The following is a 13,860-nucleotide window of genomic DNA, read 5'->3' as shown; positions in this document are numbered from 1 at the left end:
TTTTCTTTTTAAATGTTAAGGTAATGTTCTTTTTGGAAAACCCATTGGGTTCAGACCCAGCAGTATTTACACGGATTAGTGAATCAGGCCCACAGGTCTGATCCATCCTCCCTGTCTCTGTACTGAATCTGGTTCCTCTGAGATTTATCTCATTCAGATTAAGAAATTCAGAATTTATTTTACTTTTCCCTCGGTCAGATTTTTTTTTTTTTTTTTTTTTTTGCGATACGCGGGCCTCTAACTGCTGTGGCCTCTCCCGTTGCGGAGCACAGGCTCAGCGGCCATGGCTCACGGGCCCAGATGCTCTGCAGCATGTGGGATCTTCCCGGACCGGGGCACGAACCCATGCCCCCTGCATTGGCAGGCAGACTCTCAACCACTGCGCCACCAGGGAAGCCCCAGATTTTTTTTTTTTAATTCTAAGATTCGGTGGCAATGTCCAAGGAGCAGACCTGAGGACCAGGTTCTGATGATGATAAAAACAGCCACTGTTTTTTAAGAGCTCTCTTTAGAAATGTACCGTGTGTGTCTCTAATTCTTTTTCTTTTTTCTTTTTTTTTACTCTTAACAGGTTTATTGAGGCATAGTTGGCATACAATTAATTTCATATTACAGAGAACAATTTCATACACTTTGACATATATGTACACCCATGAAACTGTCATCACAATCAAGATAATGAACTTATCTATCACCTCCCAAGTCTTCCTCATGCCTCTTCAGAGTCCCTCCCACCCCTGTTCCCAGGCAATCACCAACCTGCTTTTTGCCACTAAAGCTTTGTTTGTATTTTATTGAATGTGTCATCACTCAGCATGCACTTTTTTGTCTTGCTGATTTCACTCAGAAAAATTACTTTGAAATTCATCCATGTTGTTAGGTATATCACTGTTCCACTCCTTTTCATTGCTGGGTAGTGTTCCACTGTATGAATGTACCACAGTTTGTGTATCGGTTCATGTGCTGATGGACATTCAGGTTGTTTCCAGTTTTGGACAATTAAAAACAAAGCTGCTATGAATGTTTGTGTACAAGTCTTTGTATGGACATATGCTTTCCTTTCTCCTGGGTAAATAGTAGTCAAATGGCTGGATCATGTGGTAATGCATGTTTAACTGTTTAGGAAAATACAAAAACGTTTTCCAAAGTGGTTGTGCCATTTTACATTTCCACCCTCAATATTTGTTTTTGGTTTGTTTTTTTTTAACTTTTATTGGAGTATAGTTGATTTACAATGTTGTGCTAGTTTCTGCTGTAGAGCAAAGTGCATCAGTTATACATATATCCACTCTTTGTCTCTAAGTCTTACAACAAATCAAGAGGCAGTCATGTACACTTTACAGATGGGGAAGCTGGGGCTCAGCCAGATTTAAATGCTTCTTTTGAAAGGTAGATTCTGGGTTCAAACCCAGGCCCATTTGAACAAATGGGCCCTCCCCAGGTTCCATACTCAACCACCACATCCTCTCCTGTGTGTCATCAATTCAGTAAAGAGGACAAGCAGATGGAACCCTAACCTGGATCTGGCCAGATAATGTGGGTTTGCTCTTTTCTCTTGGTTTGTTTTAGTTTGCTTTTTTTCAGCCCACACAATTTAAATAAAAATTCAATTCGTTGCCAACATTAAAAATTGTTGATTTCATGGTTTCTCATGAAAACTGGCGTTTTCCTGAAAACACACACAATGTGCCAATGCTGGGCCCACACATCTCCTTGTGGCCACAGAAATCACTGATGCTGGATACTGAAGCCATTATATCCTTGGATAGGCCACCCGTCCCCCCAACTCCTGCTGAGACACATAGGCCAAGGCCTCAGTGCCATTTATCACTCTCACACTATTATTTTATAAACCCACATCTCTCTCAATAACAGCCAAGGGAACAAAAGACGAGCCATGGGCACAACATGAAGCTGCATGCATGTGCAGCAAGTGTATACAACCAAGTAGCAAGTGTGTCTGTGCCGAGGCACACCTAAGCTATGCTCATATCAAGACCCACCTGGCCCTGGAGGCCACCACGCTTGGGACCCCTGTCCTGGGCACCAGCCACCATGGTGGACTCCATTTCGACCACTTACCGAGGGCTCCTGGGGACCAAAGAATGGTGACTGCCACTTGATCGTGGCAAGCATACTGACTGATGGTGATGTTCTGGGCATCGGCAATCACGTGCTTCCCCACTGGATTCAAGTAAGTGGTGCAGTCTAGAGAGTTGGGAGAATGAGAACAGTTATATTTAAACATTTATTTATTCTCTCCGTGTTCATCTTCTCAAATTACGCAGGGCATGTTCGGAGTTAGCCAAATCTATTCTGTCTAAAGATGTGTGCCTAGGGACTTCCCTGGTGGCACGGTGGTTAAGAATCCGCCTGCCAGTGCAGGGGACACGGGTTCGATCCCTGGTCCAGGAAGATCCCACATGACACGGAGCACCTAAGCCCATGCGCCACAACTACTGAGCCCACATGCCACAACTACTGAAGCCTGCGTGCCTAAAGCCCTTGCTCCGCAACAAGAGAAGCCACCGCAATGAGAAGCCCGCACACCACAACAAAGAGCAGCCCCTGTTCGCCGCAACTAGAGAAAGCCCGTGCGCAGCAATGAAGACTCAACACAGCCAAAGGTTAATTAATTAATTAATTTAAACTATATATATATGCCTGAAATTATTTTTAAAAAAAGACGTGTGCCTCAAAGCCCACAGATGACATCAAATGTTGGCTGTTTGGAAAACTGTAAGATGCTGCAGTGGGGTTTATTTATAACACCACCCCCTCCCCTTGAGTTAAATTCTGGGACAGTGGTAGGAGGATTATGTAAAGTCTGGAGTTTGTATGTGTATCAGGCATTCATTTTTTACTGCTATGACATTTTACCTAAATCAATAATAATTTACATCAGTTCAATCAGTTTTTAGCATTAAAGAGTGATCTGAAGCAAAACAATGGCTAAGTAATATGGGGTTTGTTCATTTTCAGAAGAAACCTCAAGGGCAAGGTGACTGGGAAAAAGGAACTCATAGGAGGATGTGAATTCGTAGGGTAGTGATTCACAGCCAGACTGTTAAAGAATCCAATTAGGACCTGCCAAAGGGACTAACTGATTTCGTGATAAGCAAAGCACCTTCAATGTTAACTAGCGTGTCAAAGGTAAAACCTTTGTTCCCAAACACCACCTCATCAAAGACACCCACAACACCCCCCAAATCCAAACAGTCCCACGTTGCTCGAAAGACGAAAACCACCGATTCTTTGATTTTGTCTGAGGACATGACTCACTGCCACCTGCCAATGCAGCAGCTGTGCCACCTGGTATTGCTAAGTACACTTTCAAAGTCTAAAAAGGATCCCTAAAAAGCTGCCAGAAGCTTCCAGCCAGACCCGGTGGGGGGACCTCCCAGGATGGCTGCAGGCTGTTCCAGCCACTTGTGCATGGAGAATCACAGACACTAACTCCTAATTCTTACGCTGCTTTATCTTGATTTCTTTTCAGTAATTAAACTTGAAAACTTTCTTTAGTATATGATGCAAAAGGCCTTCCATCAGATTCCAAAACTACTCATTACCCCTCTGAAGTCAGGGTGTTTTGGGGGTGAAGCATTCAGAGGCATTTTCTAAGAAGCTTAGTGAGTCTGCTGTATGCCTGTCCCCCTGCTCCCCGTAAACTATACCACACACTTCCCATTTTTATGACTAAAAATATTCACTAGGTATTCGAAAATCACAACAGAATATTTTAAAAAATGGAAAAGTCATCCATAACCTCCCACCACACAGAAGTAACTGCTAATATCCAACGGATATGCTTGTAAGCCTTTTAACATGCACCTAATATTCCTTCTTTTTAAATTTCTTATTAGAGGACAACACACAGCACTAAAATGCACCCCCCTCCTCTCTGAAACTCCACCCTTCACTCTGCTTTGTGTCCTGCTTTTTTGCCTAACTCCTACAGAAGGCATATTCCCTTCTCTAAACTCCATCTTCTTCAAAAACAGCCACCTCTACATTTCAGTATTTCTTCTTTTGAAAAGATGTTAATAATTAATAAAACCAAATTCTACTTCTGATGACAATTCACTCTCAAAGCGTTCAACATGTGTTCACTGGGTACAGAAGAGAACTTTAGAATAGGAAAAAAATGTTGAAACATCTGCTTTTTTTGTTTTGTTTTGTTTTGCGGTACACGGGCCTCTTACTGTTGTGGCCTCTCCCGTTGCGGGGTACAGGCTCCGGATGCGCAAGCTCAGTGGCCATGGCTCACGGGCCCAGCCACGCCGCGGCGCGTGGGGTCTTCGTGGATCGGGGCACGAACCCGTGTCCCCTGCATCGGCAGGCGGACTCTCAACCACTGCGCCACCAGGGAAGCCCGCTCCGAAACATCTGTTTTAATACCCACATTGAACAAACAAGGAAACTGCAGCTAGAGTGATCGGCTGGGTGGCTTGCAATGCCACCAGTGACTAGCCCAGAAAGCCACCTCGGATAGCTCACACAGGGCTCTTGCTATTCTATCCCCAGCACAGAGCATATGACTAAAAACTAAGTTCTGAATCAGAACTATTCAGCCTGCAAAAATCCTAGCTGAGACCAGCTTCCCAGTATAAAAAAAGACAAGATCCCCCCAGACGAGTAAAGTACAAACATTTTCATTTATTGAGGTCTATAATGACAGAAACCTTTGACTCAAACAGCTTTAGGAAAAGATGCACGAACAAGAGTAAATCATGATTTTTTTCCCTTTGTTCATTCCTAATGCCAAAATCAGCACTCTCTGGGTTTCTGTAAATACAATTATACAAATATAAAGTCTACAAATTAAGACAATGTATTACAACCTACTCAGGCATTACCCCACTCAGAGCATGACTAAGAAACAAGAAATGCAACGTGAAAGGAGGCAAGGAGATCTGTAAAAGCTGATTTTGACTTAAAGGCAAGACATTTTCTTTCTTTGTAACGTTAAATGGAAAAGGAATAGAAAAGTAAGATATTTGTAGTTTAATACTTTTGTTGAAAACTTGGTAATTGGTTCTTCGCTATTTCAAACAAACTAGTAACCAGTCAACAGAGCAATAACAGGAACTTCCTTGTGGGAGAAAGAAATTATCTTTTTCAATGGAAAACAATGACTAAGTTTTTTGCACAGCCTGGATCCAATTATTAGCAACTCTAACGTTTTGGATTCCGATTACAAAAAAATTATGCCCAAATGACATTTGGCCAAAATGCAACCTAGCTTCAGATGTCTCAGGAGTCGAGTTGTGAATTAAATTTTAACTAAATGCTGAAGACTTAGAAAGAAAATAATGACCAAGAGACAGGCATTGGCACGTGGGCCAAATATCTAGTCCCATGAAGAAAACAATAAGGTACTTCTAAGTTTTATAGGTAAAGATCCTCTTTCACAAAACCCCATATTAAATTAGAGGTGCAAATACTTGTTTGCAGCTGACCGGAAAATTTTGAACTCTTGAATGTAATACAAGATCTACCAAGACCAAGAACATATATTAGAAATTAACTTTCTAACCTAAAGAAAGATCCCTTACACATGTCTTTACTTAGCTGAATTAAGTCTCATGGACTTGCAAGTCTTTCATTAGCATCATAGCATTTACCCAGAACATGTACACATCATGAATGTGAAATGTCTGAGTTTCCCATGTAAGTTCTCATCAGTTAACTTAAAGTACCCATGTCAGCAACTGCAGGCATGAACTTGACATCCATATTTGCATCTTAAAATTGTTAGATTGCGGGCTTCCCTGGTGGCGCAGTGGTTAAGAATCTGCCTGCCAATGCAGGGGACACAGGTTCGAGCCCTGGTCTGGGAAGATCCCACATGCTGCGGAGCAACTAAGCCCGTGAGCCACAACTACTGAGCCTGCGCGTCTGGAGCCTGTGCTCCACAACGGGAGAGGCCATGACAGTGAGAGGCCCGCGCACCGCGATGAAGAGTGGCCTCCGCTCGCTGCAACTGGAGAAAGCCCTCGCACAGAAACAAAGACCCAACACAGCCAAAAATAAATAAATAAATTTATAAAAAAAAAAAAAAAAAAAAAAAAAATTGTTAGATTGCATACATGACCTCAAAAACCCTGCTTTAGCAGTGATTATTCCAGAGGCCTCAATGTGACCTACAGCCCTTAGTCATAACTCTCCAAGAGATGAATCAAATGTCAAGTCACTAAATATGAATCAACCTCCTTCTTGTCAACATTTTTACTTATAATTTATGGCTGATAAGGCTAAAATGCTCATAATTCTATATAATTACCTCCTAGGGCACAAAAGCAGATGCTAAGGCGGGTTCTACATGCTTAATCAGAAAAAGCACGCCCACCTGCCCTTAGAAAACAATTCAGCCAGAAAAAGTCACACTTCCTTGAGAGAAACAGTCGGAAAGGTGCTTGGATTCTAATTCCAGTTGGAATGACTTCTAATATTAATAGATATCAATTACTGAGTGCACACGGAAGGTTAGCTCCTGAGATGAGCAGTTATAAAAATTACCTCATTTAAGTGTCAAAATGACGCTGAGGAAGAAGTTAATCTTTATTTCACATGATGAGAAAACTGAGGCTTGCCAAAGTGGAGTCACCTGCCATAGTTCACAGCGGACAGGTGGGGAACAAGGTGAGAACCCAGGCCTAAGTCAAAGATGGCCAGTTGGAGACCCCTGTGCCAATCTGAGATTGATTCACTCGGCCCACCTTGTGTTTGTGAAAAATTTTAAATAAATGCTGATTTTAAAAAAATGTTAAATGTCCATACTAAAAAAAAAATGCGAACTTCCCACTCTTCTTGGAAATCACATGTGGCTGTGCTCAGGGAACATCCCTCAAGACCACACCGATCAGGAATGGAGGAGCCAGTGCTCCTCTAAGACCAGACGCAGGCGACCCAGTTTGCCACAGTCCCTACCACTCCTGCACCTGGTACCTGCGCTCACTGTTTCCCTGCTGGGCCCTCCAGGCATCTGTGTTTTTCTTAAGGATATGGCTATGTCCTGAGGAAATCAGGGGAGATCTCCACACACAGCTTCTCTCAACACTTTAGAGGACAACTGACCCGTTCAAGCTCCGAAATACTTGGGTTGCTTAACTGAGACTGAGGTGCTTTAGCTCTGTTGACAAACCTGAGCAGGTTCAGAAAATCCCTCAACTCCAGGACCTGCAGTGTCCCTGATTAAGCACGACTGTGGAAGCTTTAGATCACTGAAAGGGCTCCATTCTTCGGCGGTCAAGCCGTTCACTTACTGTCATATCTGAAGGTGATGTTATGCAGCCCACTGTTTCTGCTGGCCGGCCCCACTCCCTGTGGGAAAACAGGAGAACATGAGAAGGAGTGAAGCCAATTTGCTTTTCCATCACAAATTCCCCACGGAGTCAAAACGCACACATGATCGCAGAGACCCAGGGTCACACCAGTCACCAAGCAACATCCACGCTCTCCGTGTCCCCCTCCATCCCCCCACCCAGCTCCCTCTAGCCCAGGAGATTCTTAACTGCCAGGCCACAGGGATCAGGAGTACTCACTTCCCCTAAAACAATAGCAGCAGGCTGCTCTGCATTTGGGGGTTAAACAATAATTCATTAACAGTAAAATTGGGAGAGAGTGACCATGAGCTGCCAGCTGGAACCCTTCCAGTTGGATCCACTTTGAGCACTGATTGGTTATAAAATTGCCTACCAGACATTCTCGTCCAAAAGCCCTATTAAGCCATAACAGATAGGCAATTCCTCAAGCCTAAGGAAACAGGTTTTTCCTTCCAAGACCAGGAATGAGTGTGGGAATAAGCTGTTACTTTTAATGAGAAAATTCTTCACTGCCTCCATACCTGTGCTTAGAGCATAGAAGGTGGATCATAGAAGAAAAAGACTTTGAAAGGTCTAACTCTAACTCTTAGGGATGTGGCTTTTAGCCATCTGTACTCTTAATAGCAGGGATAACAACTCTGCCAGACCTCCCATTTTAATTACAGCATCCACAGAGGGAGCCCCAGAATCCTCCTGTTGGCTGCACCTTTTCCTGACCCACCACTTTATCCATCATGGGAAAGAGCCTCTAAAGATCTCCCGACACTGGTTTAACTGTTTCTGTGATAATCTGCAAATGTGCCATTCAGCATTAATTGCAGAATTCTCCCCCAAAATGTTAATTCTTAAATGCTAAATGATGGGAAAATACTCTAACCACACACAGCTAAAGTTTCCACCCAACAAGGGGGATGTTGGGGAAAACCATATGCTGGCAGTCTGGTATTTAATGGGCAATTGTTACACTAAGACACAATGTGCAGAACACTTCTGATGGAGCCCAGGGTCTCAGGCCACAACCCCAGCACATCCATATGCTACCAGCATGTTCACGCTGCTTATCCTGAAGCCAGGCATACCCGCTGAAACTGTATCCCTGGGCTCAGACAAACATGGACCTTGGGAAAGCACAGCTGTGCAGAAAAGGATGGACACACATCATTCTAATTAAAGTGAGGAATAAGCAGTAACAGAAAATCTAAATCAACATGGGGCACTAGCCCCACGGTCTACTGGGGTTCCGTTCCCCTTCTTCCTGATTCACTTTCCTTCTCCAGCTTTCCTCCTCCCATCCTCCCTTCCACACATACACAAGGTTCCAGAATTCCTCACCTGAATGGAAACACTTTGGAAAGTGTTATTACCTTATTAAAGCCCTAAATGTCTCCATAACTGCTTAGGGACGGGGCCACAGTCTGTGTGACTGGAGGATGCCCAACTTACAGATAGCCATGACCAGAGCAACACGACCAGCAGGGGACCAGGAAAGAGACGATGCAAAACCCGCACAATCCCTCAGTAACGCCCAAGGGGTGTGCCCCAAGCCGCACCCTTCTCCTCCCATACAAACCCCGAGGATATAAATTCACTCACCATCTATTATGAGCCAGACATTATCCTAGGTACAGTGGTGAACAAAACAGCCACTATCCCTGCCCTCAGGAGCGAAGTGGCTCATTCTTTCAAAGAACAGTAACTGGGTATGTGGATCACATGCAGGGCATACAGACAAATCTCAAATCACACCTTGACCCTCCAAGAACTCTCAGTGTAGATGGCATACAAGGTCTATGCAGCTAGGGTGAAAGGGCCAGCCATAAATAAGCATACAGTGTATGAAATGCCACAGGCAGCGCCTCAGTAAGGATGAACCCAGGGTAAGGACACCATGTACTAGAAGCTAAGAGAGGGAAGGGTAACTGGGCTAGAATGGAGAGGAAAGGGGAGTCTCAGGGGAGGGAAACAAAAATGTAATCCAGGGCCCAAGGTAAGTACCTTAATCCTTCATCCTCTAGCTGGGACCAAGGGCAAACCACTTCACTCCACTGGGTGTGAATCTCCTCAACTGTTTTTATTAAAAGACAACTTGCGGGCTTCCCTGGTGGCGCAGTGGTTGAGAGTCCGCCTGCCGATGCAGGGGACACGGGTTCGTGCCCCGGGCCGGGAAGATCCCACATGCCGTGGAGCGGCTTGGCCCGTGAGCCATGGCCGCTGAGCCTGCGTGTCCGGAGCCTGTGCTCCGCAACGGGAGAGGCCACAACAGTGAGAGGCCTGCGTACCGCAAAAAAAAAAAAAAAAAAAAAAAAGATGCTATGCTACGGGTTTTGAAGATGGAGGAGCAATGCCGCTGGCCTCTAGGTGCAGGAAAGGGCAAGGAACGGATTCTCCCCCAGAGCCTCCAGATGGAGCCAGACCTGCGAACACCTTGATTTTAACCCCATAGGATTCATTTTGGAATTCTGATGTCAAGAACTGTAAGATAATAAATTTGTGGTGTTTTAAGCCACTAAGTTGGTGGTAATTTTTTATTACAGCAGCAATTGAAAGCAAATTACTTACATAATTTCAGTTGCCACGTGGATGAACGTCTCTCACACACTCACACACACACACACATGCACACACGTGTGGTTTGTACGGTCGTTCTCCCCTCCCAGACCGAGGGCAGACTGATCACTTGTCACTGCGCTCTTCCACTCCACTCCTTCATAACACTGAACACGACAGGTGCTGCTTGAGATTTTGCCGTCCTAGACAGAGGCTTCTGTGGGCTACTCTGGGGCTTATCTGGAGTAAAAGAGTGGTTAACAGAATGGGCTTTGGAGTTGCCAAAGGTGTGTTCAAATCGTCCACTTTCCAGCTGTGTGACCTTAGGCAAGCCTCTCAACCTTTCTGAGCCTCATTCACCAGAGCTATAAAGTGTTTGGATCAAGCTTCCTGGAAAGGATTGGTGTGGGGACCATGTGAGATGACTGACATATATCAAGTGCTCTGCACATCTCCTGGCACATACTGAAACGGTTATTTCATAGGCAGTAATGGTTATGTTATGATTCCTGCCCTAATAAACATGGTGAGAGTTGTGCTACAAGGGGACACATGAGACAGGCAGGGTGACGCTCACAGGAAGTGGCATCTCCAGGTATGATGTCTCCAGCATCCAGACCTTGGGGGTACTGCGGGAGAAGAGGCAGCCGTGCAGGTCAGGGCAAGGTGGCAGAAGGCACCAACCACCAGGCTAAGGACTGTGTTCTGCTGTTGGTCTTCGTGGGAACTGGGCAACCCAGGGACTCCATCTCTGCAAAGCACTCAGGTTGAACCAGATGGGGAGAAACTCAAGGCAAAGTGACCATGGTAGTCCCCACAGTCCAGGGCCTAGCACATAGTCAGCCCTCGATAAATATCAGTTTTCTGTCAGAATGAATACATGCATAATTAAGCCAGGTAATATATCCAGAGAACCCAGGAGGACCTAGCTTGGTGTGACAAGGTGACTTATGGGCTTACAATCAGGTCCCACCATAAAAGAACACAGAGAAGGCAACTCACAAAGCTGGTCAACAGCTTCAGAAGCTGTTTCTTCAGGAAACAATTCCAAGCTTTTACCTACTACACCCGATTTGATATTTAATGAGCTGACAATTAAGAATACTTGCTTATTGCCTGTTACTTAAAAAATGCCAGTGCTGTAGCCTCAGGGTGTCACATTCTTGGTTAATTAACCACCCCCATTTGCTGCACTAACAGCAGCTTTTAATTTGTTCCAATGCGAGCTAAGGAGCAAGCCCCAGGTGCCTGGAGCTCAGCTGTGAACACTATGGTAAGCAAGGAAGGAAGCAGCAAATGGGGACAGAAGAGAGAAAACATCTTTTACTCTGGAAAGGGGAGGGGGAGGATAACCCTTAAGTGCTCTAAAGAAATAAAATTCAAAAGGCAAAAACCCACACCATGCTCCACCCATATGGCAAAAAAGCAAAGGCCTGGACACAAAGACAGCCATGGAGCAGGAATCCCACACAGAGCTGCCAGCATCACCATGAGGGGCGTCAGATGGCCAATTTCCTGAGGGACCCTGGGGGATTCTGGGCCATTTGAAGATACCAACTTGCCAGAGCAACATTTTCAATCCAGCTCCAAAACAGCTTAACTGCCATTTAGGAAAAATGCATTTTGAAAAGGACTGTGCTAATTATAGTGCCCCCTTTCCATGGAAGGTAAGCCAAACAGTAAGGCCTACACAAGACTGCTTTCAAATCAATTAAGGAACTTTCAGAAAGCTAGTAAAGTTTTAGTGAATTGAGATTGGGTGAGAATTTAAATAAGAGCATTTGTCAGAAAGAACTGAAAGGATGGTTTGTTTTTAAAGGCACACGGACCAAGTAACTACTTCAAACTGTGGGCAACTCAAACGTCCTCTTTTCCATAACATTGCCTCCATCTTCGAGTTTCCAGTGTGTTAATGAGATTAAAAAGCAGACAGTTCTGTGAGGCTTGAAATGCACAAGGGGACTGATGTTTTTGCCTATGACCAGTGGACATCATGAGGGCTAGAGGCAGGACATGGGGTCCATTTAAGTCGTGCAGGTTCACATGGTTTCAGAAATGAAGGCAGATCCCACTTACTTCAGTTCAAACCTTTAGCTAAAAAAAAAAAAGAAAAAAAAATCAGCAAAGGCAGAGAAGCCCCAGGTGATGCAAGCCGAGGAGAATGCTGGCAAACCCAAAACACAAGGAAAATAAATCACAAAGCCAGCTTGGGCCCGGATCTATCTACTCAAGATATTCACTCCACATTCCCGGGAACTGTTCTCTCTCACTCTCCATCTAGAAGCAACCAACTTCAGACATGTAGGGTGCCAGCCAGCTGTCTGCTTTGGGGAGGTGAGGTCTTGGATGTCTAGTGGGGAACACACAAGCTCTTGAGGAGTGCCAGGGGGCTCCCACCAGCAATTACCACGTCGGCCCAAAAAGACCTGGAGATCTTAAGTTAATTAGAGAGATTTGCTCGAGGAGGTAGGAAATCACTACTCCAAAGCATCGCCTGTGCACCAGACCAAAGCCATAATCATGATTCATCTCTGACATGATGCTAATCATCACACACATGTTCCTAATTTCACGCTCTCCAAAGGAAAGCTGAAGGGACAATTGTTTCTGACCTCTAACATGGAGCCAACCTATGCCAAGTTACCATGTGTCCTGCTTATCAAACTGAAAGCTCTAGTTTTCATCTAAGCATCTTTTCACTCTTCCACCCTCCTCCACGGCGTCCCCCCCCCCTCAAGGAAATCCATTCACTAAAGACAAAGATGTGGCAGGGCATTTATATGAGTTGTTTCTCAGATAGTAATTTTTCTTTTCTTTTTTTAAAAATTGAGATACCATTGACATATAACACTGTGTAAGTTTAAAGTGTACAACGTGTTGATTCGATACATTTATGTACTGCAATATGATAGCAACTTTTCTACATGGCGGTGGCCTAAACGGAATTTAATACATTTTAATATATCCTTCCCTGCTGCAGACTTTATAATTTTCTTATTGCCTTGCCACTGGAACATGCATATGCAGTTAAAGCCCAGATATCAAAACACACACACACACACACACGCCAACTTTTTTCCTGTGTTTAAAAACAAAACAAAGCTCTGTAGCCACCTTGGTTTTCACAAAGTAGAAGCCCAAGTACTTTTTCCAATGAGACTGTTAAGGATCTGGGCTGTGTGTTCTCTCATGGCTGATACTCGCAAACAGACAGGATTGTTCCATTTTTCCAATTCTCAAAATGTTAAAAGCAAGCTATAAAACATGCCTCTGGACGGAGAGCCAGACCTTTCCCCTCTGCTGCACACACCACTCCCATCCACACAAATGAGAACCTCATGTTAAATAACTGGCATCTTTAAGGTAACAGTCAACCCATCTGCAGTTTCAAAAGCACACACAGACAACTCACAGACACAGATTAACTGGTCTTCTGTAAATACCGGATATGAAGAGGAAGCAAACAACCAACCACCTGAGAACACACCTAGCAAATCAGCTACCGGCTCCCTCTCACATAGCAGTGAAAGGTAGTTACGAAGACTTTGCTCCAGAAGAATGGACTTGAGGATATGGGGAGGGGGAAGGGTAAGCTGTGACAAAGCGAGAGAGAGGCATGGACATATATACACTACCAAACGTAAAATAGATAGCTAGTGGGAAGCAGCCGCATAGCACAGGGAGATCAGCTCGGTGCTTTGTGACCACCTAGAGGGGTGGGATAAGGGAGGGTGGGAGGGAGGGAGATGCAAGAGGGAAGAGATATGGGAACGTATGTATATGTATAACTGACACTTTGTTATAAAGCAGAAACTAACACACCAATGTAAAGCAATTATACTCCAATAAAGATGTTAAAAAAAAAAAAAAAAAAGCCCGAGAAAGTATCTTCCTGCGAGGGCAAAATAGTGATTAGACAATAGAGGAAAACTTAGAGCTATAAACATGATTGTTATGCCTAAACTCAGAGGAAATGTTTGGATAAAAA

At 44.4% G+C, this 13,860-nt stretch overlaps 1 protein-coding gene across 1 annotated transcript in view; it reads right to left on the bottom strand.

Moving 5' to 3' along the window:
- IL17RD (interleukin 17 receptor D) overlaps positions 1 to 13,860 on the bottom strand; it is a gene marked incomplete at both ends in the record, with an annotated part of 60,197 nt that overhangs the window by 13,379 nt on the left and 32,958 nt on the right. Inside the window, 2 exons of the mRNA XM_079713528.1 lie at positions 2,083 to 2,208; positions 7,266 to 7,323. Coding sequence (XP_079569654.1) covers positions 2,083 to 2,208; positions 7,266 to 7,323 — 184 coding nt within the window. The remainder of the gene's footprint in view (positions 1 to 2,082; positions 2,209 to 7,265; positions 7,324 to 13,860) is intronic.

Source organism: Hyperoodon ampullatus (assembly GCF_949752795.1).
Source record: "Hyperoodon ampullatus genome assembly, chromosome: 10".
NCBI lineage: Eukaryota > Metazoa > Chordata > Mammalia > Artiodactyla > Ziphiidae > Hyperoodon > Hyperoodon ampullatus.
The sequence above is the reverse complement of the archived record's forward strand: the minus strand, read 5'-3'. Positions and strand labels throughout refer to the sequence as shown.